At 45.0% G+C, this 20,841-nt stretch overlaps 1 protein-coding gene across 3 annotated transcripts in view; it reads right to left on the reverse strand.

Annotated features, from left to right (window-relative positions):
* Positions 1-20,841, reverse strand: part of TMEM201 (transmembrane protein 201) — a 48,099-nt gene that overhangs the window by 8,644 nt on the left and 18,614 nt on the right. For all 3 annotated transcript variants that reach the window (XM_061601726.1, XM_061601727.1, XM_061601724.1), the window contains 3 exons: positions 20,128-20,331; positions 5,377-5,600; positions 3,172-3,243 (listed from right to left, as the gene is read on the reverse strand). In XM_061601726.1, the coding sequence (XP_061457710.1) occupies positions 3,172-3,243; positions 5,377-5,600; positions 20,128-20,331 (500 nt within the window). The remainder of the gene's footprint in view (positions 1-3,171; positions 3,244-5,376; positions 5,601-20,127; positions 20,332-20,841) is intronic.

Genomic DNA, 20,841 nt, shown 5'->3' on the forward strand with positions numbered 1-20,841 from the left:
AAGCAATTATGGCCTGCCTTTCTTGGAAATATTGATACAGTTCAGGATTATTGTATCTTTCTTTTGTACCATCTGTTCAAAAGGTATCAATATTACCACTCTAGAAATTCCTTCAAAGCACTCAAAACTTTCCCCCCACCTTTCTCAACTTGGCATTGTTATATTTGCATCTTTGCACCTCTGCAAGCTGCATTTATGTTTTTTAAAGAAGTATTTAATGATTTAATGTTACATTTTTATTTACATTGCGCACCACTTTTTTTTAATGTTAAGTGGTTTAGGCTGACTTGGAGATTGCCAACGGCAAGTAATTAAAAGAGTGTTTGACTCTCACAGAATCCAGGCAAATACTTCCCCCACTCTCCAACCTTTTCAGATGCACTTTCCTCTTTTTGCATTTACTTTTCTTTTAAAAAAAAATGCAAAACATAATCTTTACTAAAGAAATAAAATATTTCATCTATACTGTATCCAACTTTACAATATCATGCATCCATACAGACAAGGTCAATTTATTTATTTATTTATTATACTTGTATACCACCCCATAGCCGAAGCTCTCTGGGCAGTTTACAGTAACTAAAAACAAATACAATTTGTTTAAAAAACTATTTAAAACACAATTTAAAAATTTAAAACAATATAAAACACATGCTAAAATGCCTGGGAGAAGAGGAAAGTCTTGACCTGGCACCGAAAAGATAACAGTGTTGGCGCCAGGCACACCTCGTCAAAGAAATCTTTCCATAATTTGGGGGCCACCACTGAGAAGGCCCTCTCCCTTGTTGCCATTCTCCAAGCTTCCCTTGGAGTAGGCACCCAGAGGAGGGACTTCGATCTTGAACGTAGTGTACGGGTGGGTTCGTATCAGGAGAGGCGTTCCATCAGGTATTGTGGGTCCCAAGCCGTGTAAGGCTCTATAGATCAAAACCAGCACCTTGAATCGAGCTCGGAAACATACAGGCAGCCAGTGCAAGTGGGCCAGAATTGGTTTTATATGTTCGGATCATCTGGTCCCTGTTACCAATCTGGCCGCTGCATTTTGCACAAGCTGCAGTTTCCGAACCGTCTTCAAAGGCAGCCCCACGTAGAGTGCATTGCAGTAATCTAATTTAGAGGTTACCTGAGCATGGACAACTGAAGCCAGGTTATCCCTGTCCAGATAGGGACGTAGTTGGGCCACCAACCAAAGTTGGTAGAAGGCACTCCGTGCCACTGAGGCTACCTGAGCCTCAAGTGACAGAGATTATTCTAGGAGAACCCCCAAGCTACGAACCTGCTCCTTCAGGGGGAGTGCAACCCCATCCAGGACAGGTTGGACATCCACCATCCGGTCAGAAGAACCACCCTCTAGCAGCATCTCAGTCTTGTCTGGATTGAGCCTCAGTTTATTGGCCCTCATCCAGTCCATTGTCGCAGCCAGGCACCGGTTCAGCATATTGACAGCCTCACCTGAAGAAGATGAAAAGGAGAAATAGAGCTGCGTGTCATCGGCATACTGATGGCAACGCACTCCAAAGCTCCGGATGACTGCACCCAACGGTTTCATGTAGATGTTGAACAGCATGGGGGACAGAACTGACCCCTGCTGAACTCCATACAGGAGAGTCCAGGGTGCCGAGCAATGTTCCCCAAGCACCACCTTCTGGAGGCGACCTGCCAAGTAGGAGTGGAACCACCGCAATGCAGTACCTCCCACTCCCAACTCAGCCAGTCTCCCCAGAAGGATACCATGGCACCTAATAAGTTACATTATGCTCTTTAAACCATACATTGTCTTGGAATTTTACATGCCAATAATTAGCAAACACCATTTTCCAATGCATTTGTTTGGTGAGCATCCTTCAATATATTTTTTTATAAATATGTAAATTTGGTCGGCAATCTAATTTTTTTAATTCCTTTTTTCTTTTTCAACAGGCAGGATTTAAGAAATTATGTAAAGCATGTACAATACTAAATATACAAAACATACAAAATGTAAACTTTACAAAAGTATAAGAGTAAAAAAAATTAAAAGACAAAAGAACAATAAATAAACCGTGAACTATAATATAAAGAAAGTTTGTACTTATGCTTAATTATTAGATGAACCAAACTTCTTCTATATTCCCCTCTCTCTTACACACAGACACACACACACGGCTCATAATACTCCCAGTATGAAATGTGGTAGTGTGCTGTTCTTGAACTTTGTCAATTCTGATGCCCTGATGCCATCAATGGCCAGCCAGATTCCCCTGGGAAGCCAGTCCCTCGTTTCCAAGGTAAGATGCGTTTGAATATGGATGTCTGCCTTTGGCTATCATGGGCTAGAGCAATCTGTACTGACACTGTATTCCACAGCCGTTTCTGAAGCAACATGATATGTTGGGACCCAGCGAAAGGTCTGGGAACTCCCGAAGCTGCGGCATTAATTAAAACAGGTGAAAGAGATCGAATTGATCAGCCACCCAACAGGATGTGAAAGTGTAACAAATCCCTTTTTACGTATTTGTCCAAATAGATACCGATCCCAAAGAGTACTCTAGGCAATTCACACACACAAAAACAAGTAATCACAATGCAAATTCACAAATACATCCTAGCAACACAAACAGGAAACAAATGCACACACACATACGTGTACATACAATTTTGTAAAATAAAATAAAAGTAAATAAAAGTGCAGTCCCCCCCAAAAAATAGCTGTTTAAAGCAGAGGTAGCCAATATGGTGCCATCCAAATATTGGAATGATGGGAGTTGCAGTCCTACAAGATAGAATGACCAAACAAACAGGGATTATGGGAGTGCAGTCCCACTGCATCTGAATTGCACCATGTTGAGCACCCCTGGTTTATAAAGAGTCAAGCTATACATTTTCACAGTCACATGATACAGTCTTCTCTGAATCGCACCAGTACCGCGGGAAGGGATGTCTGTGGACTGCATTTTTGAATGTCACTCCATCTTTATTCAAAACAAAAGAAACACACAGAAAAAGAGAGAGCAAGCAAGGAAAGCATACACTCCCTGCATTATAAAACTAGCACATCAAGGGAAAAGCTATGTTAGGACATTTGTCTCACTGATGTTGATGAAGAAATGACTTGCTCGATTGCTCCCCCCCGCAAGGTCATTTTTGAACCTCCCTGTGGTCAGAAGTACTCGAATGTTTGCGCTCTCTCACCTGGTGTAGGAGACTCCTTGCAATGAGAGGTCTGGGACAGGGGACGGCTTCCGCTGAACAGATAACCAGAATCTCAAAATAATAAAATAAAATAAAATTAGATAAACCTTCAACAATGACAACTATGTAAGAGAGTGCTAAGCAAAAGATACATCACCAAATAATACATTTCTAAGAAGTCATGGTGCTTCAGGCTGTCTTGTGAATTATATCGTCCACTAAAAAAACCCAAAAACTTTATCTTGATCTCAGGAACACTGTTATATCCTTTCAAGTCAATTATGACTTATGGCGACCTTAGAAATCAGCGACCTCCAATAGCATCTGTCATGAACCACCCTGTTCAGATCTTGTAAGTTCAGGTCTGTGGCTTCCTTTATGGAATCGATCCATCTTGTTTGGCCTTCCTCTTTTTCTACTCCCTTCTGTTTTTCCCAGCATTATTGTCTTTTCTAGTGAATCAGGTCTTCTCATGATGTGTCCAAAGTATGATGACCTCAGTTTCATCATTTTAGCTTCTAGTGATAGTTCTGGTTTAATTTGTTCTAACACCCAATTATTTGTCTTTTTCACAGTCCATGGTATGCTCAAAGCTCTCCTCCAAAACCACATTTCAAAGGAATTGATTTTTCTCTTATCTGCTTTTTTCACTGTCCAACTTTCACATCCATACATAGAGATCGGGAATACCATGGTCTGAATGATCCTGACTTTGGTGTTCAGTTATACATCTTTGCATTTGAGGACCTTTACTAGTTCTCTCATAGCTGCCCTCCCCAGTCCTAACCTTCTTCTAATTTCTTGACTATTGTCTCCATTTTGGTTAATGAATGTGCCAAGGTATTGATAATCCTTCACAAGTTCAGTGTGTTATACAGAGCCAGTTCAATGGTCTACCTTGCTCAGTATTGTCGGTACTGATTGGCAGCAGTTCTCTGGGATTTCACACTGGGTCCTTCCCAGCCTTACCTTGGGATGCTGGGGAATGGCTTTCTGCATGCAAATTGGACCCCGCTTCCCCCACTTTCACCTTTACAAATATAAGAGCCGTCCGTGACAGACAGGATCAAGAGCCCATCTAAATCTAGAATCCCATTTCCTACATGGCCAGAAAGCCCAAAATCAGGGTATGAAGGCAAATCATCATCTCCTTGCTGTTCTGTCTCCCTATTTTCTGGTACTGAGGTAGATTGCATCTGAAAATGAAGGTTCCATTTAGCTGTCCTAACTTTCCACAGAGTTTTCACCCCTCCATGAATTTGGGTGCTTCCAGATGGGGGCTTTATATTGCAAATGGGGAACTGGCAACCCTTGTTTTCTTTTTAAAAAAAACCCTGTCTTATTTTCTCCAAGGAGGCCTACCTCACAGGGCAGTAGTGAATAAAAAATTTTTTTGAGAGAATATAGATTGTGAGAATATAGATGGTGCCAAACTGGGAGTTAAGAGAGTTCAATACAACAGCCACAAAAAGGAACCCATTAAGTCACCAGTTCTGAAAAGTTTGGCTCATCTCCTGTTTCGTAGCCTCTGACATTCCCTGTTCAGCCTCTACTTATCAATCCCCTTAAGGAGGGTGCAATACAGAGTCCATGAGGGTGGATGGCATGGGGAGAACCAGATCCAAAGACTCAGAAGGCCACATTTGGGGCCTATGGTTCCTCGCCCCTGCCTTTCTCAACTCAGTGAATTTTTTTTTACCAGATGTGCATGTCATGTTTTGTCGCACCAAGCATTAAAACGACATCTTTTGCCACACTTCTGCATCTGGAACTTGGGCAGGGATATACAGATATAGCTGCCTTAACAGGTGTCAACATGACCCCCTTAGTAGGTTATCACTTGGCAAGCGGTCCCTTTCAGCCATCCTTCTTATGCACAATCTGCTGACTAACCCCACTTCACATTAATCAGCACAGTGACACCAGCCGATAGCTAAACGGAACCTCCATGTTCAGAGGCAGTATACCTCTAAAGAGCAGTCGCTGGGTGGAGACAGCAGCGGCAGAGACGGGCTGATGTTCCCGGGGCCTGCTTGCGCCATCTAGGGCTGATGGGACTTGTAGTCCAAAAGGTCTGGAGGGCGTCAGGTTGGGGGATTCTGTTCACCACACGTGGCAAACAGAGAACGAATCAGCAGCCTCTTCTAAGCGAAGCCCCGTCGCAAATGTTTTGACGGCGGCTATCGCCATCGTCAGCGGTCTTACCGGTTCTGGCCAGAGAAGGAATGGTGCCCAACGAGAGAGCCCGGTTTAGCCGTCCAGGGAGAGAGGAGGAAGAGGTTCGGCGAGGGGAGCGGAAGAACGTCTGGCTGGTCAGCTGGAGCATGCTGGGAGGGGTCGGAATGAAGACGGATGGAGAGACAGGGGGCAACGGGAAGCCAATCTCAGCACTGTACGGGAACACAGAGAAAGAATCCCCAGAGAGGTACCTGTAGACGAGAGACCCAAGACGGTTCATAAGAATGTGAGAAGAGCCTGGCTGTTGGATCAGGCCAGTGGCCCACCTAGTCCAGCATCCTGTTCTCACAGTGGCCAACCAGATGCCTCAATGGGAAACCCACAAGCAGGACCTGACCACAAGAGCACTCTCCCCTCCTGAGGTTTCCAACCACTGATATTCAGAAGCATCCTTACTCTGACAGTGAAGGTAGAACATAGTTATCAGGGTTGATAGCCTTTTCCTGCATGAATTTGTCTGATCGTCTTTTAAAGCCATCCAAGTTGGTGGTCATCACTGCTTCTTGTGGGAGGGAATTCCATAGTTTACCTATGCCCTGTGTGAGGAAGTCCTTTCTTTTGCCTGTCCCGAATCTTCCAAGATTGAGCTTCATTGGATATCCATGAGTTCTAGTCTACATCTAAGTTAATTCACTTGGGGGCAAAATTCTCCAATGTAGGCTCTGCCCCCTCCAAACCATTTTCATGGAGCAGTTTAGCACACCGGAGGGGTATCACAAAATGGAATTCCATCACCATTTCAGTGTATAATTAGCCTTGTGGTTCCCAAACTTTTTTCCCCCCATGGCCCACTTGAAAATTGCTGATGGCCTTGGCAGACCGCTTAACCATTTTTGTGCCTGTTGTAGCGATTTTACTGCACTGTGCTAGATGCTGTATGATTTTGAATCGTACTTTTATTCCTTCTGTATTGTTTCAGTTTGAATACCTTAGAATTCACAATTCAAATTACAGTACAATGCAGTCGGAAGAAATAAAAGCAGGAATGAAAATGTAATTAAAAATCAATATGAATATTTAACATGATGGGTGTGCTGTCTCCTCTCTTCAACCACAAACAAGCCATGGACCACCTTGGGAACCCCAGAGACAGCATTTTAAAGAACTTGGATTGTATTTAATGAAGGTATACTCAGCGTAGACTCACTAAAATTGATGAACCCAAGTTAATTGCATACATTAACCTCAGTGGATGTACTCTGAGTGGGAGCAGCACTGGCAACAACCCCTACACTGGAGACTCCATGATATGGACCCTAATTACAATGAAAGCTCATTATAACGCAGGGCTCAGGAGACAAAGGATGCACCCGCTTTATAGGAGTTCTATATTATAATAGAAAGTTGTTTAATGTATACAGAATGAGAGGCAGTGTGGTGTAGTGGTTAGAGTGTTGGACTACAACCTGGGAGACCATGAATCCCCACACAGCCATGAAGCTCACTGGGTGACCTCGGGCCAGTGACTGCCTCTCAGCCTCAGAGGAAGGCAATGGTAAACCCCCTCTGAATACCACTTACCATGAAAACCCTATTCATAAGTCGGGATCGACTTGAAGGCAGTCCATTTGAAAGATTTTGTATACAGAATTTTAGTTGGGATATCGTTATACCGGCAGTGTATCTGAATCTGCGCTACAGTGAGCAGCGTTATAACAAGCTTTCACTGCACTGTAGTTCTTTAAAGCAATTAAAGCCAGAAGGGCAGCTCAGGCAGAGACATAGCTGGGAGCCTCCTTTCTGTGTGGTGCTTCCACTTCAAGGCGGCTTTAGTCCAAGGATGGGGAAACTGTGGCCCCTCCATATGTTGCCAGACTACAACTCCCATCATTCTCCTCACCATTGGCTGGGGCGAGCTGGCAGTCCAACTGGAGGGGTGCAGTTTACCCCTCCCCCGCTTTAGAGGGTTTTCAAAAAGTCATTAGAGAACTCGCATAAAAGATAACGACAACCCTGGAAGGTAGGTTGGCAATGTATCCATTTACAGATGGTGAACTGATTAATGGCTTGCCCAAGATCACCTCTTTAATTCTAACTGGAGATCTCCCGGTTCGCAGCTCAGGCCTTTAGCTGCATCAGATCATATACACTTACAAAAATGGTTGTTAAAGATCCCAATGCTGGTATTGAGGAATTCTCTTTAAACAAGCAAACGAAAAACCAAACCCTAGGGATATTTACCTGAGCCAGATAAATGGAGGTTGCACCATGAACACTCTGTGCCCCCGTTAAGACCCGTCCCCCGTTCACTGTAAGATCTGGTAACAGCCGGAGATTAGGAAAATAAGAAGTCTAAAAGTCAGCGCTGTCCACCCACCAAAAACGCCTATACAAAAGCTGCCAGGTTCTACTCTAGAAGACTCAAAAACATCCATCCCACATTTTTTAAAAGAGAAGAATGCATTGCACGTTTTCTCCAGTACAAACTGGGATTTATTAGATGCCTTAACAAAGAATTTGTTAACGATAAAATGATTAAAATGCACACAAACACACACACAAGCTTCTAGTTCTCATTGAGCATTTTGCTTTTTATCCCTTATTTATTTCAGCAGGTCCATACCCCTGCCCTTCAATTATAACCATAATATTCAGGGCAGCAATGAACCTTTTGGAAAGCGGGGGCAATTTCATCAGTGATTCACATGCAGCTGACGGTTGGGGAGGGAGAAGCACACCTTGGTCCAATAGCACCAAACGCTCTCTTTCAGCAAGTGGTTTCAATGCAAACCACTTGGTGCTGCAGTTCCCAGGAGCCTGACAACCAGCTGGCTGTCCTGTCAATCGCCTGGTATCACATGATTGACAGGTGGGTTGCTCTGCCCACCTGTCGAAGCTGGTCCACATGGGTGGGGCCAGATCCACAAGGCCAGAAAAGGGGGTCTTCCTTCTACAGCCTCTGCGTCCTCCTACTTGCACCCTGATCAGAAGAGGTGAAATAACTGGAAAAACAGGTATTGCAATCCAGCGCTGGAGACAAAAAAAGGTGTACGCTGGCTGCTCCTTACAGGACATCAGATTGGAAGGGACAACCTTCGCTACTGGTTTCAAGAGGAGACGTAGGATTAAGAGCAGCTGAGGCAGACTAGCTAGACTGGCTGAAGCAGAGACAGAGAGAAGGGGGAGCAGGGAAGGAAGAGTTGCACCAGGTAGGGGTGAAATTCACTAAAACCACACCAAGGAGGCGTTCTGGCATGCGTGCCCATCGCCTGTTAACATCTTGGCAGCCAATGCAAAGATCCCATTCCCAATTTCTACACAGGGCAGTCTACAAAAGCGCCCTGCTGCCTCTCTGTAAGGCTGTAGCTCAGTGTTAAATGCACATTTTTTGCATGCAAAGAGTCTGAAATTCAGTCCCTGGCAAACATGTCTTGGTAAAGACTCCTGCCTGAAACGCTGGAGAGCTGCTGCCAGCCTGTGTGTCAACAATACTGAGCTACATGGCCCAATGGTCTGACATGTCATAAGGCAGCTTCCTATGTCTGAAGCGAAGGGGCCTAGCTCAGTGGTAGGGCACCTACTTTGCATGCAGAAGGTCCCAGCTTCAACCCCGGCATCTCCTGCCTGAAAACCCTGGGATACCGCTGCCAATCCGTGTCGACAATATTCAGCTAGATAGTCTGTGTAAGGAACTTCCCTATTTATTTATTTATTTACTTATGTTCCTAGACCCACGCAGCCACAGGAAACAAGCTATGTAATTTGGAAAGGGTCAATGCAGATACTGAAAATGTCACCTACCTTTTCCTCGGTGGTCTCAAATCATTCATCCAGCCAAATCCCCTGAAATAATTACACCCAACTCCTGTCACTGTGCCCAAAATCCTCATGGATCTTGCTGCTTATCCTAGATTCCACCCCCCCAACCCCAAATTAAACCAAATGGCAGGGACAAGTCACAGTGACTTGACTGTATCCATCAAGCGCAGCTAAACATGACAACCCACACCCCTTTCCATGTGCAGAGGCCGGCTTTTATCCTCCAAAGCTGTTTAAAAAAAAAGTCAGCTTTAAATACCGCTACAAATATTGCAGACAATTCCAGCCATCCCTGTGCGCCGTAACATCAGCAGCTTTAGCTTGGTAGATCAACAACAGTTAAAATCTGCAGGAGTAAAGCTTCAAAAAAGCACAGGGTGAAAATTAAGGGTGTGCTTAAAAGCCAAGCAGACCTATTTTGGTTCTGAAGTGTTGTATTAGGGCCATACCTCAGTGGTAGAGCCATCTCCTTTGCATGCAGAAGGCCCCAAGTTCAATCGCCGCCATCTCCGGGTAGCGCTGAGAATGTCCCATCTGAAATCCCAGAGAGCTGCTGCCAGTCAGTGTAGACAATACTGAGCTAGACTGACCAATGGTCTGACACGGTATAAGGCAGCTTCCCTATGTTCCCATTATTTAATTACACATTATATCCAACCTCTCTCTGAAAAGCTGAGACAGTTTGCAGTGGCAGATGACAGGTGCAATAGCAAACAGACCATGCATGGGGTTGGACTGGATGGCCTTATAGGCCCCTTCCAGCTCTACAATTCTGTGATTCTATGATTCATCAGCACCTGCGCTGACATGGAGATGACAGGGCCCAACAGGGTTGATGCTGGTCACGGCACCATTCCTTTCTCTAATAATAATAATTTATAGTCCAGGGGAAACTGACGTGGTGACCTCTAGATATTGCATGACTCCTCAACTCCCATCATTCCTGACCATTGGCCATTCTGCCTGGAGATGATGGGAGCATGAAGTCCAAATCACCTGGTCAGCATCAATTGGCTACCCCTGTTATAATCAAAGGGTGATGTACATGGTTACAGATGGCTCATTTCATTTTAAACATCTATTATCCTTTCCTGGCACAAAACAATGCTTATTCCCCAGTCAGCGTCTTTTAGCATCAGGTCAGTAGAAGCAAATTCTGCTTTGTTCCTGTAGTCACGATGGTGCAATGGATTTAAGCAAGTTTAAAATGCAACACTGCACATGCTCAGGAGCATTTCTTTTTGTTGGGATCAGAGCACCAACATGTCACAAATTAACTGAACCAGTGGGGGGCAATAGACAGAAAGGCAATCTAGTCTTCCCCCTGCTAATTCTTCCTCCAAAGCGTTGGTTCCTTTCACAGATTTTGCTCCTCCCCTTTCTCCCTTCACTTCCTGTCTTTGTTCTCAATTAGGGATGGCTCCCTGAGTGCAGGCCACATGGCTGCTTACTCTTTGCAGTAACAAACCTTACGTTATTTTATTCTTTCAACTACCAGTCTTATTTCTGCACTCTGCCAAAACTATATATGCCAAAACTCAAACACCTTCTTCAATTAGGATTAGCAAAACATTTTTACTGTAATGTTATCAAGACGAACGTAGAAACAGTTCTCAAGCATGGAGTGACAGCAGGGGACGAAAAATGTTGTGCGTTTCACAAATGAAGTAGCACATGATTGTTTAAAGCCCCCCCCCCAATACGATCATTAAGTCCGGGGTCTAAAATTACCTAACTGGTTCATAGATCAACTAAAATTATACCCCAGTGCAATAATAACAGGAAGAACAGAATGTTTTAAGACGGCCTTTCCGGCTGAAGAAATTATCTGTAGTGTATGTTTGCAAGCTCTATTGCACTTCCTTGATTTTTACCTTTTAAAAAAAGCATTAAATAAGGTTTTGGCAATATTGAAAGTATTCTTAAGTTATTGAAATGATTCACTGGTTACAAGGCAAAGCGATGATGACAATTGGGCATTTTTATTTGCTCTTCAGCTGAAAAAGATCCCAAAACGACACAAAAGGAAAAGGGACCCAGAGGGAAGAGGAAAGGCAGCAAGCCGGGGCACTAATTATTAGTTATAGAAAGAGAGACACAGAGACATAGCAGCAGTTAAAAACCTGCTAAAACCTATTCATATTTCCCAAAGCTGAAAGAGGATAATGAACAAAAGGTCTCGGATGTAAAAAACTTTGGTCCTCCAGAGAAAAAGATTTTTGGCTAGAACTTCTGCTGCTTGTTGAAGCCTAAACCAGCAAAGCTTCACTCAGCAATGAGGCTCATGTGGCCGAGTCGCATTCTCTTAGCCTAACCCTATCTCAGAGGGTTGTTGGGAGGACCAAATGGGGATGAGTGGGGGGGGAGAACCATTTATACGGTCTTGAGCTCTTGGGAGGAAATGCAGAATATAAATGTGGTGAACACTAAACCAGGAAGTAAATCTCACCAGAATGGCTTCATGTCAAAAGAAGGTATGCCAAGGAGGACTTAAGTAACTTCATTAAACCTGAAATTAACATTTTTAAAAACACCACTCAAACGGAAATGATCTTTTTTTAAAAAAAGAAATATTAAGGGATGTTTTTGCAAATGGAAAGCACGTGACTTCATGTAAGCAGTTGCAGATGGGATGCATCTCTGCAAATAAACAAGGACACTGAGTAAGATTAACAAGCGCAATCAAATGCCCATTTACCTGGGAGTAAGTCAAAGTAAACTTGATGGGATTGGCTTCCTAGTAAACCTACATCGAGAATTGGGCTGCCACGTTTGTGCTTCGTCGACATCAGTACTAATGCAGATGGTGGCAGTCCAATCTTATTAGGGCCTTAGATAAAATCTGCCTCTTGCATTTTTAACTAACGCTATATAATTGCAAGGAGATTGTCCCCCCCCCTTTCCCTAAGGGCCATTTGCAAGACTCTTACGACTGCCAACGGGAGGCTTTGCATTCCAATTCCGGCATCACCGATAGGCCAGTCATCCAGGTTCATCTGCATGCCTCATCGCCATTGGCTGAGGAAATCCTGCCAGTTACATGCTTTGTAACACAGAAAGCAGCCCGCAGACTTTTGCAGCTGGACACACAAGGTAAACTTTTATGGCAAGAAGAAAAGAATTTTTCCCCCTTCAGAAAGAACACAGAAACTGGCAACCCTTACGGACTCGAGGTGTGGAAAACGAAGCGTGGTATAGCCATCACTTTTTGGACGTGGCAGATGTTGGGATTGCACAGGAGACAGTATGGAATCATGTACGAAGCATATATAAGCACAAAATGTAAATGTACTGCCTTCAAGTCGATTCCGACTTACGGCGACCCTCTGAATAGCGTTTTCATGAGGCTGAGAGGCAGTGACTGGCCCAAGGTCACCCAGTGAGCTTCATGGCTACGTGGGGATTCGAACCCTGGTCTCCCAGGTCATAGTCCAACACCTTAACCAATACACCACACTGAGTCTCTATATATAAGCATACAGACCTTTACTTTGGGCCCTGATAGATTTGCAAAAAAACATATGCCAGCATCAAGATTCTGTAGGCCCTTGAATCCCAAATACATACTGCATGTTTCTGAAGGGGGCAAATGTGAAGCGCTTGTAAGCAATGGTACCAATCTCTACTTGAATGGCCACCATAGCCAGCCACAAATATTAGGCTGGAGAGAGAGAATGCGAGTTTTGGTTGGAAGGACCGGGAGCCAATCTTGCACACACACCACCACACACTTTTGCAAGATTTAGACCTTGCAAACTCTGCAAGGCCAGCTTCTTTTTCCCAGGCTTCACCCTGAGTCACAGCAGAACAGTCTTTGCCAACCCGGCACCCTCCAGACGTTTTGGATTCTAACTCCCGCGCGGTGGTGGCATCCAAAATATCAGGAGGGCACCAGGTAGGCAAAAGGCTTGCAACAGCAGCACAGCCCTCCTTTTGTTGAACATGCTGTGTGTAGGCGGCTTCGGATGCCATGCTTGTGGCAGAGCAGGTGGCATGCCAACATTTAAAAACATGGAAAGCGTGGCCATTAGGTTAGCCCTTGCCTGGCATCTATAAGCTTGGGAAGAGGCGCTTGATAAGGGAAGCTCAAGGTGGGTGAAATGAGAGGCAAGGAATGCCCAAAGCACATTTTGAAGTGACCCGAGAGAGGGCGTCACGCAGCGGCAGAGGACATGCTTTCGTGCGCAGAAGGTCCCAGAACTCATCGCCAGGAAAATGGATCTCTCAGGGAGCAGGTGATGGAGGGAGGTCTCTGCCAAAGATACCAGTCAGCTATCGTCAGACTAAACAGACAGCATTGGGCTAGCAGGGCCAATAGTTGGACAGAATGAAGAACCCCACCTCCCCCTTAGCGCACAAAGCCATTTCGGCTAAACCACATCTACCTGTGGTCTTATAGGTTGTCAGGCGTGTCCAGTAGAAGGACCTGACTCAGCTGAGAAAAGGGTTCCCAGGCACCTCTGATCGGCAGCATTGGCAAAGGATTTCACAAGACCTTGCAGGACACACATTTGCCTACAAGGTTCAATTTCAAACTGCAGGCAAAAAAAAGAGAGGGGTCACCTGACGGCATTGTGACATCAACTGACGGACAGGTGGGCGGCCCAGCTGTCAGATCCAGTTCCCCATCCCTGATATAAAAGCGGGCTCTTAATTTTCATCTTGGTATTTTTATTTATTGGGCCCATGGCTCAGTGGTACAGCACCAGCTTTGCCTCCAGAAGGACTCAACTACGATCCTTGGCTCAGATGCATAAGTTGCCACTTGATGGTTATTGATTGATTACACAAATAAACATGGTTTACATGACCATCTCCCATCTACAGCTAAATCCTTTTGGTTTTCTTAAAGTAAAAGGATATTTCCTTTTTTTTTCTTTCATAATTTTTCTTTTGCTAACCAACTCACAAATATTGAATTGTAATTTTATACAGTGTATTTATAGTTACCTTATTCTTTATCTCAATGTATTGAGTCAATAATGCTTGTTATTCTTTTACATATCTATTTATCCTCAGTGATCCCAGGCTAGGGTTGTTGTTTCTGTTTAATGTTTGTTCGGTTTCTCTTTTTGTTCTGTTTATTATATTTCAATAAAATTATTAATAAACAAAAAGTATGATCCCTGGTGTCTTCAGCTAAAAAGGATGCGGGATGGCAGGACGAAAAGAGGCCCCTTTGCACAAGACCGTGGAAGATCAGCTGCCGAGCTGAGTAGGGTGTACTGGGGCAGATGGACCTGTGGTCAACCTCTTGCACCCCAAAAAATATATTGCCACCTCCAAGCGATTGCTTGGGTTGCCTGCACCACTGGACTGGCGCTGAGCTTTTTGGATTGAGGGAGGAAGGTTATTTCTGGGCACAAACAATGTAGAGTACCTATATTATTTAAGGAGCAAATTAAAGCACATTGCTTAAAGATAAAAAATAAAAAGCCAAATCATTTGTATTGCAGATGCTAAATTTTTGTCTGAAAGAACATAGAAAAAAAATGAGGTTTTGACAGCCTTTGAGAGATTGCAGGAGCTCTCAGGCTTCTAGTTCATAGGGATCCTTTTAGAATCCCGAGAGCTTCAGGACAAGCTACTAGCCCTCATGGCGCGGAGAGGTTCAAGATTTTATTTTGGCGACGATTTCCCAGTTGGTGCTCAAAGCAAGTTGCCCGACCTGCAACAGCATTTGCCAGCAAAACTTGGAAAAGACTCTTAAAAAGCATACTTCCTCTGGAACGCAGAAGGGCACAGATGGCAAAGGTTGGAACAGTGAAAGTAAACAAACAAGCAAACAGAAGGCTGTAGAGTCAAAAACGCTTTCTGAAAAGAGGTACGGCTAAGGAGCCCTTTATTTTCAAAACGTGGCAGCTTTAGTGTTTACAACAATGATAAGAGTGTTACTTGACAATCAGGCAAAGTTACGCTACATAAAATACGAGATTTTTTTTTTTAAAAAAAGCTTAATGGTGATAATAAATAAAGATACATCGAGTTGCTCAGGGGACAGTGTACAGTGCTGAAGTATCTGCTAGGTGTTCACAAATCTTAACTGGTCTGGGGAAAGGGATGAAAAAAACTCACCCCTCCCCTACAATGCCTGATCAAGGTCTGGAAACTCTAGACAGCTTGTGAGTTTATCTCCTCCCCTACCCCAAAACACACACACACACACACACACCTACCTCTGTGGAAGTACAGGTTATGCATGTGTGTATTGCATGCAGAAACACACTGCTCCCCTGCCTCAGAGTCATGGCCAACTCACATCTCCAACGGGTGCCACGCCACGCCACGCCCCTCCATTCCTCCCTTTGCGCAAGCCACCAGTCAGCTAGGAAGCCTCCAAGTCAGGCGTGGGGAGCCTTCGGCCCTGGAGGTTTTCTTGGGACCATGACTCCCATCACCCCTGACCATTGAGCATGCTGGCTGGGGACCGATGGGAGCTATAGTTCGGCGGCATCTGGAGGGCCAAAGGTTCCCCACAACTGATCTAAATCCATCTGGATGGGATCGCTACGCATCTCTGAAACAAGCCAAGAAGTTTCATTTATTTAACAAAATTTGTGTGGTGCTTGACTGCAATAAAAGCTCTACGTGGTCTACAAAAGTAATAATACATTAAAATTATCAAGGAAGTAATAGTTATTGATATGATACAAAACCCAGCTTCAAGCCATGGCTTAAGTATGCTGGCTTATCCTGAAGCAACCACAGTTTCCTGGTTGGGAAGGGGCAAAAACCCCCAGGAAACTGTGGCTTCCTGGTTCAGTTTGTGGCTCTGTGGCAAAAAGGGATAAGTGCATGGGCAAAAAGCTTATGCATATCTCGGCTTAATAAGCTAAGATATGGATTGTCTGAACGCTGCCACTGTCTCACTGAGGGCCATCGCACTGGAGGCCTCCAACCCTTCCCAGCAGTGGCCAGGAAAGTGGAACCTCCCAGGGCGACAGCTCAGACCCACATGGCCAGCATACATCAAGGAAGGGGTATTTTTTCCAGCTGCTTTCCTGCAACAACCCTCCAAGGAAGAGTGTGAAGCATCCTAGCTGACTTGATCCACCCCATAACGCTCATTTTACTTTTCCACTATAGCTTAGCTGATACTGGAGCTCCTCAGCTGAGGTTAAGTTGCAGCAGGTACAGCAGCAAAAACGGAATGCACTAGACCTCCCTGCCTGATCACAGAGTTTGTGGCTAGCGTGCCCTTTCCCACCTCAGGCCGCCTCACCCAAGCAAACGATTGTGGGATACCCCTCACAGGCTAGGAAGCTTAACTTTGGATTAGTGCGACTCAGAAAGGATAAAACCATGGTTTGCAATTGGCTGGCAAATCTGAACCTGTCGTTTGGGAAAGGACCATAGCTCAGTCGGTACAGCATCTGCTTTGCGTGCAGAAAGTCGAAGGTTCAACTCCTGGCATCTCCAGGTAGGGCTAGCAGAGACCCCTTGACTGAAACTCTGGAGAGCTGCTGCCCATCAGTGTAGACAATGTTGAACTAGATGGACCAGCGGTCCGACTCTATATAAGGCAACTTCCTATGTAATTACTGAAAGAAACCCATACACACTCGGGATCCCCATTCCGTTACAGATCCTAGCAAATTTCATAGTGCACAGAATGATCTTCTCTCTCACATACGCACACGCGCATGCATGCACTTCAAAACTGGACACTGTTCCATCGAAGGCAGGTTTAATTGTGAGTTTTCACACTGAAGCAAGGGGAGCGAGGCGGCAAGGGCTATATAGTTTTCCTTGCTGTATGTAGCGCGCACAGCAGGAAAAATGGTTGATGCGACCACCTCGTTCCACCACCTACCTTCAATTTTTGTGACGACAAACAAAACTAAAAAGGGAACTTTTAAAAAAAAAGTCTATTTGCTTCAGTTAAATACACGGTGGATATAATAATACTAGAGAATAAATAATCCCGGTTATGCTACATGCGTGCGCATTGGCTAATGAGACTAGATTCAATTGCCAGCCTTCATGCCGTGGCAAATTTTTCGTTTTGTTTTTGCAAGGCAAACTACTTAAAAATAAAAGTTAAAGTGGTTTCCCCCCCCCCCCAAAAAAGCAAGGGAAAGCACTCAAACCAGTCTGTTGAGCCACATGCACACACAAAGAAATCTTTCTTTTCGGGGGGGGGGGGAACATGACTGGAAAGTGGGGAGAGAGAGAGGATGATGTGTTAAAGAGTAAAATGTAACAGCAACACTCACACGAAAAAAGGATAAAGGAACATGCAAAGGTTCAATCAAGAGCAGCAAGGATAAAACTGATCAAAGCTGGGGGAGACCAGTTCACTCCAAATTCTTCACTTTTTCCAAAACAAGCTGCATTTATTTAGTAATTTTATTCATTATATCCTGCCAAGAAGAGACCAGGACTGCCAATATTCTGGTTTCTCTCCATGACTTGATGACCTTATGCTACATTTGTGGTGCTCCGGGAGATGGGAGTGGAGGCAGGGCTAGGGGAGGGGGGAGAGAGATATAAGAGTGTGTGTAAAGCAGCCTGGCTCCTTCTCATGCACCTCCCGCAAAATGCAGGATGAGGGCTGCTGCCCAAGAAGCACCCAACTGTGTCAGTTTGCCCAGGCTGGGAAAACTACAGCTCTGATGAGAGATGCTCAGTGGCACTTGGTGCTCACTGGAATCGGTAGGGTGGAAGGCTTCTTGTATTTCTCATATATATCATATTTCATAAAATTCAAACTGTAATGTAACAACACGCAATCCAAGAAATAACTGAAATACACAGACCTGCCGTGGACCACTTCAATAAAGCTCTGGTCCCCAGATCCCTGGTCTAATCCTTTCTTTAAAAAAAAAAAAAGAATATGCTTTCCTTCCAGTTCAGCTGATCATGCGTGTGCTGTGTTCACACTTCTAAGATTTTATTTCGATGGGGTCCCAGAGAAAAGGTATGGGGGGTGCCCAGTGCTGAAGCCATACAATGTGAGGCTTATCAGTCTCTTGGATTGGGGGAGGCATTGGGAGCACCTCCAATTGTGAGCACCACATGAAGTACATATGCATGGATTCTTGCACTGAAAAGGGGGTTGGACTTGATGGCCCCTTCGAACTCTACTATTCTATGATACTATTTAAAGGAAGATTTTGTTTTAAAAGATACATACACTACACACTAGCTACCAAGGCCAAGCACAGCTCCAGCAGAGGCTGGGAGTCAGACTAGCAGAGCTTCCAGTGAACAGCAAAGACCAACCTGGGCAGCTCATGGTTTTTTTGAACTGAATATTTCCCCTTGAAAAAAAACAACCAGCGATCACAGACAGGAAACTAGATATTTTGGCTGACTCGGCCTATAGTAGGTTACCATCCTTGCACCATTTTACCTACAAAAATCAGCATCAGAGTGCGGCAGTGATGTCACCGCCTTTGGTGATGTCAAGAGCCACAGGCATAGTGATTCGAGTTGGTTCCCTAGACGGCCGTGTTTTTTTTAAAGTTTTTTCCAAGCATTTGCCAATGCCTGCAGGAAGCCAGATTTGCTCATGGTGGCTGCATAAGACCAGTCAGGAGGGGAACTGACAAACAGGAATTTCAATTTGCATCCCAACTTTGTGCAAATTGACGGGTACCAAAGGTGCAAAACTGGCGTCAACAGAAGTCTGACCAGGCAGCAGCGTGCCACGTACTGGCTCCCTGTGCCTTAGCAGATGCTTTCTCTGTTCCAAGACTAAGCAAAAGTCCCGTGCAGAAGATTAGACTCTTCCTTTGTATAAAGCTGTGTGTTCTAGTTCCGGTGCTCCTCCCATGAAGATTGAGAGAAAGGCAAAAGCAAGCACACAGAATGCAAAAATTAGTACAATGCAGTTTAGATTAAAATTAAGAGGACCGTTTGATTTTTGTCGTTGATTAAGCTACACACATCAGATTATTCCCTTTGCATTGGAAATTAAAAAGATACAGTCAGCAGCATGCTGTTAACAGAGGGCAGGCAATTAAGAGAACGGAAGGCGGGGCAGAAGCATCCTGTTTACATCCACCCCTCTCCGCTGTTTACTCTGTAGTGCTGTTATAAAAATGTGATGGTAATTACGCACGTCAGTGTAAAAATTAGAAACTCCAAAACACACACATACAAAACCACACACCCCAACAAAGGCAGAGCTAACGCCCACAGCATGTCTCCACTATACAGTTAAACCAGTTTTGATCCAGTTGTAACAATTATGGCTCCCAACCAAGGAATCCTGGGAAGCATGGTCCTGTTTTATGGGCTAAGGATTGGGAACTACGAATTCTCAACATTCGGGGGGGGGGCAGAATAGAAGAAAAAAAATCATGTTGCGGACAGTTCTTGGGGTTTTTCCAATGGAAGGCAAAACAACGAAACCAGTTCTGAACTGGTTTAGTCTGCAGCACCAACGGGGAAGATTGCAGCACCAACGGGTTGTGGGAGCTGACTGGCTAACCACACACAGGCCTAGCACAAAAAAAAAACCCCAAAAGAAAACATAAAATGGAGAGAGGAAAAGAGTGGAATGAGCTTCCCCACCACCACTTAATCTCTTGACTCCAGGGCGGGGGGGGGCGGGGGGAGAGGCAGGACGGTCAGATGACGTGCTATGGAGCAATTCACAAAGAGCGGAGCAATTCACAGAGTATGATTTGTTTTGGAAGATGTGGCTTTGGGGTTTGGAAGGAAGACGAGGGAAAACCTGCCGCAACCAGGGAGGTCCGCAATTGTGCTACAGGAAGCTGGTCAGAGGGAGAAAGAATTATCTTCACAGTTTTGTAAACACATAAGAAGGGGGAGAGGAAGCGTGTGCGTGTGTTGGGAGGAAAAGCATCCTAAAACAAAATTACAAAGGGGTGGTGGGGAGAGCAGAAGGAAGAGGAAAAAGAAGCACCAGCAGCAGTAAATCTGAAGGCTTGGATTTTGCAGAGGATGTGCGTCCCCACCCCACCCCAGAGTCACTGTTCTGGCTCTGACCTTCGGGGCCGGGGTCTCCGCTGGCCTGTCGGCTTCCGGGTGGCCACAGCCGCCGCAAAGCCCACCAGGCAGCACAGCGAGGTAGTGCCGAACTTGGCGGTGTCTAGCCAGCTGGGGGTGTCCGCCTGCAGGTAGCTCTCGGCTAAGTGGAAGCTCATCACCAGGAGCCACAGGGTGGAGGCAAAGGCGTCGATTCGGCGAAGCCTGGGGTGAGAGGTACAAAAGAAACGTTAAGAATGTTTCCCTGGATCTGAAATTGAGCGATTCAGCAAAAAACGAGTATTTCAAGCAAGTTGGTCTCCAAAATATTTGCACAAGGCACCGTCCGATAAAGGCAGATGTTGGAGGTGTAATGCCGAGAATGCCTTGTTGAATCATACAATCTGGGCTTGCCCGTGACATATTCTTTCTGTCCGTACTAATTTTCCACTGCCAACATCCATTATATTTGCAGACGTCCAATCAGAAATTACATTTCTGCAGTAGGAGTCAAACCAGCGGCCCATTTAGCTTAATAGTGTCTACACAGGCTGGCAGCAGTTCTTGGGGATTTCAGGCAAGGAGTCTCTCTCCCAGCACTGGGGATTGAACTGGAGACCTTTTGCATGCAAAAGGCATGTGGTGTACCCATGAACTATGGCCCTTCCCTTAAGGCAAAGGAACACAGGAAACCGCCTTACACGTATTCTCTACGCTGATTGGCAGTGGCTCGCC

Source organism: Rhineura floridana, chromosome 18 (genome assembly GCF_030035675.1).
Source record: "Rhineura floridana isolate rRhiFlo1 chromosome 18, rRhiFlo1.hap2, whole genome shotgun sequence".
Classification (NCBI taxonomy): Eukaryota; Metazoa; Chordata; class Lepidosauria; order Squamata; family Rhineuridae; genus Rhineura; species Rhineura floridana.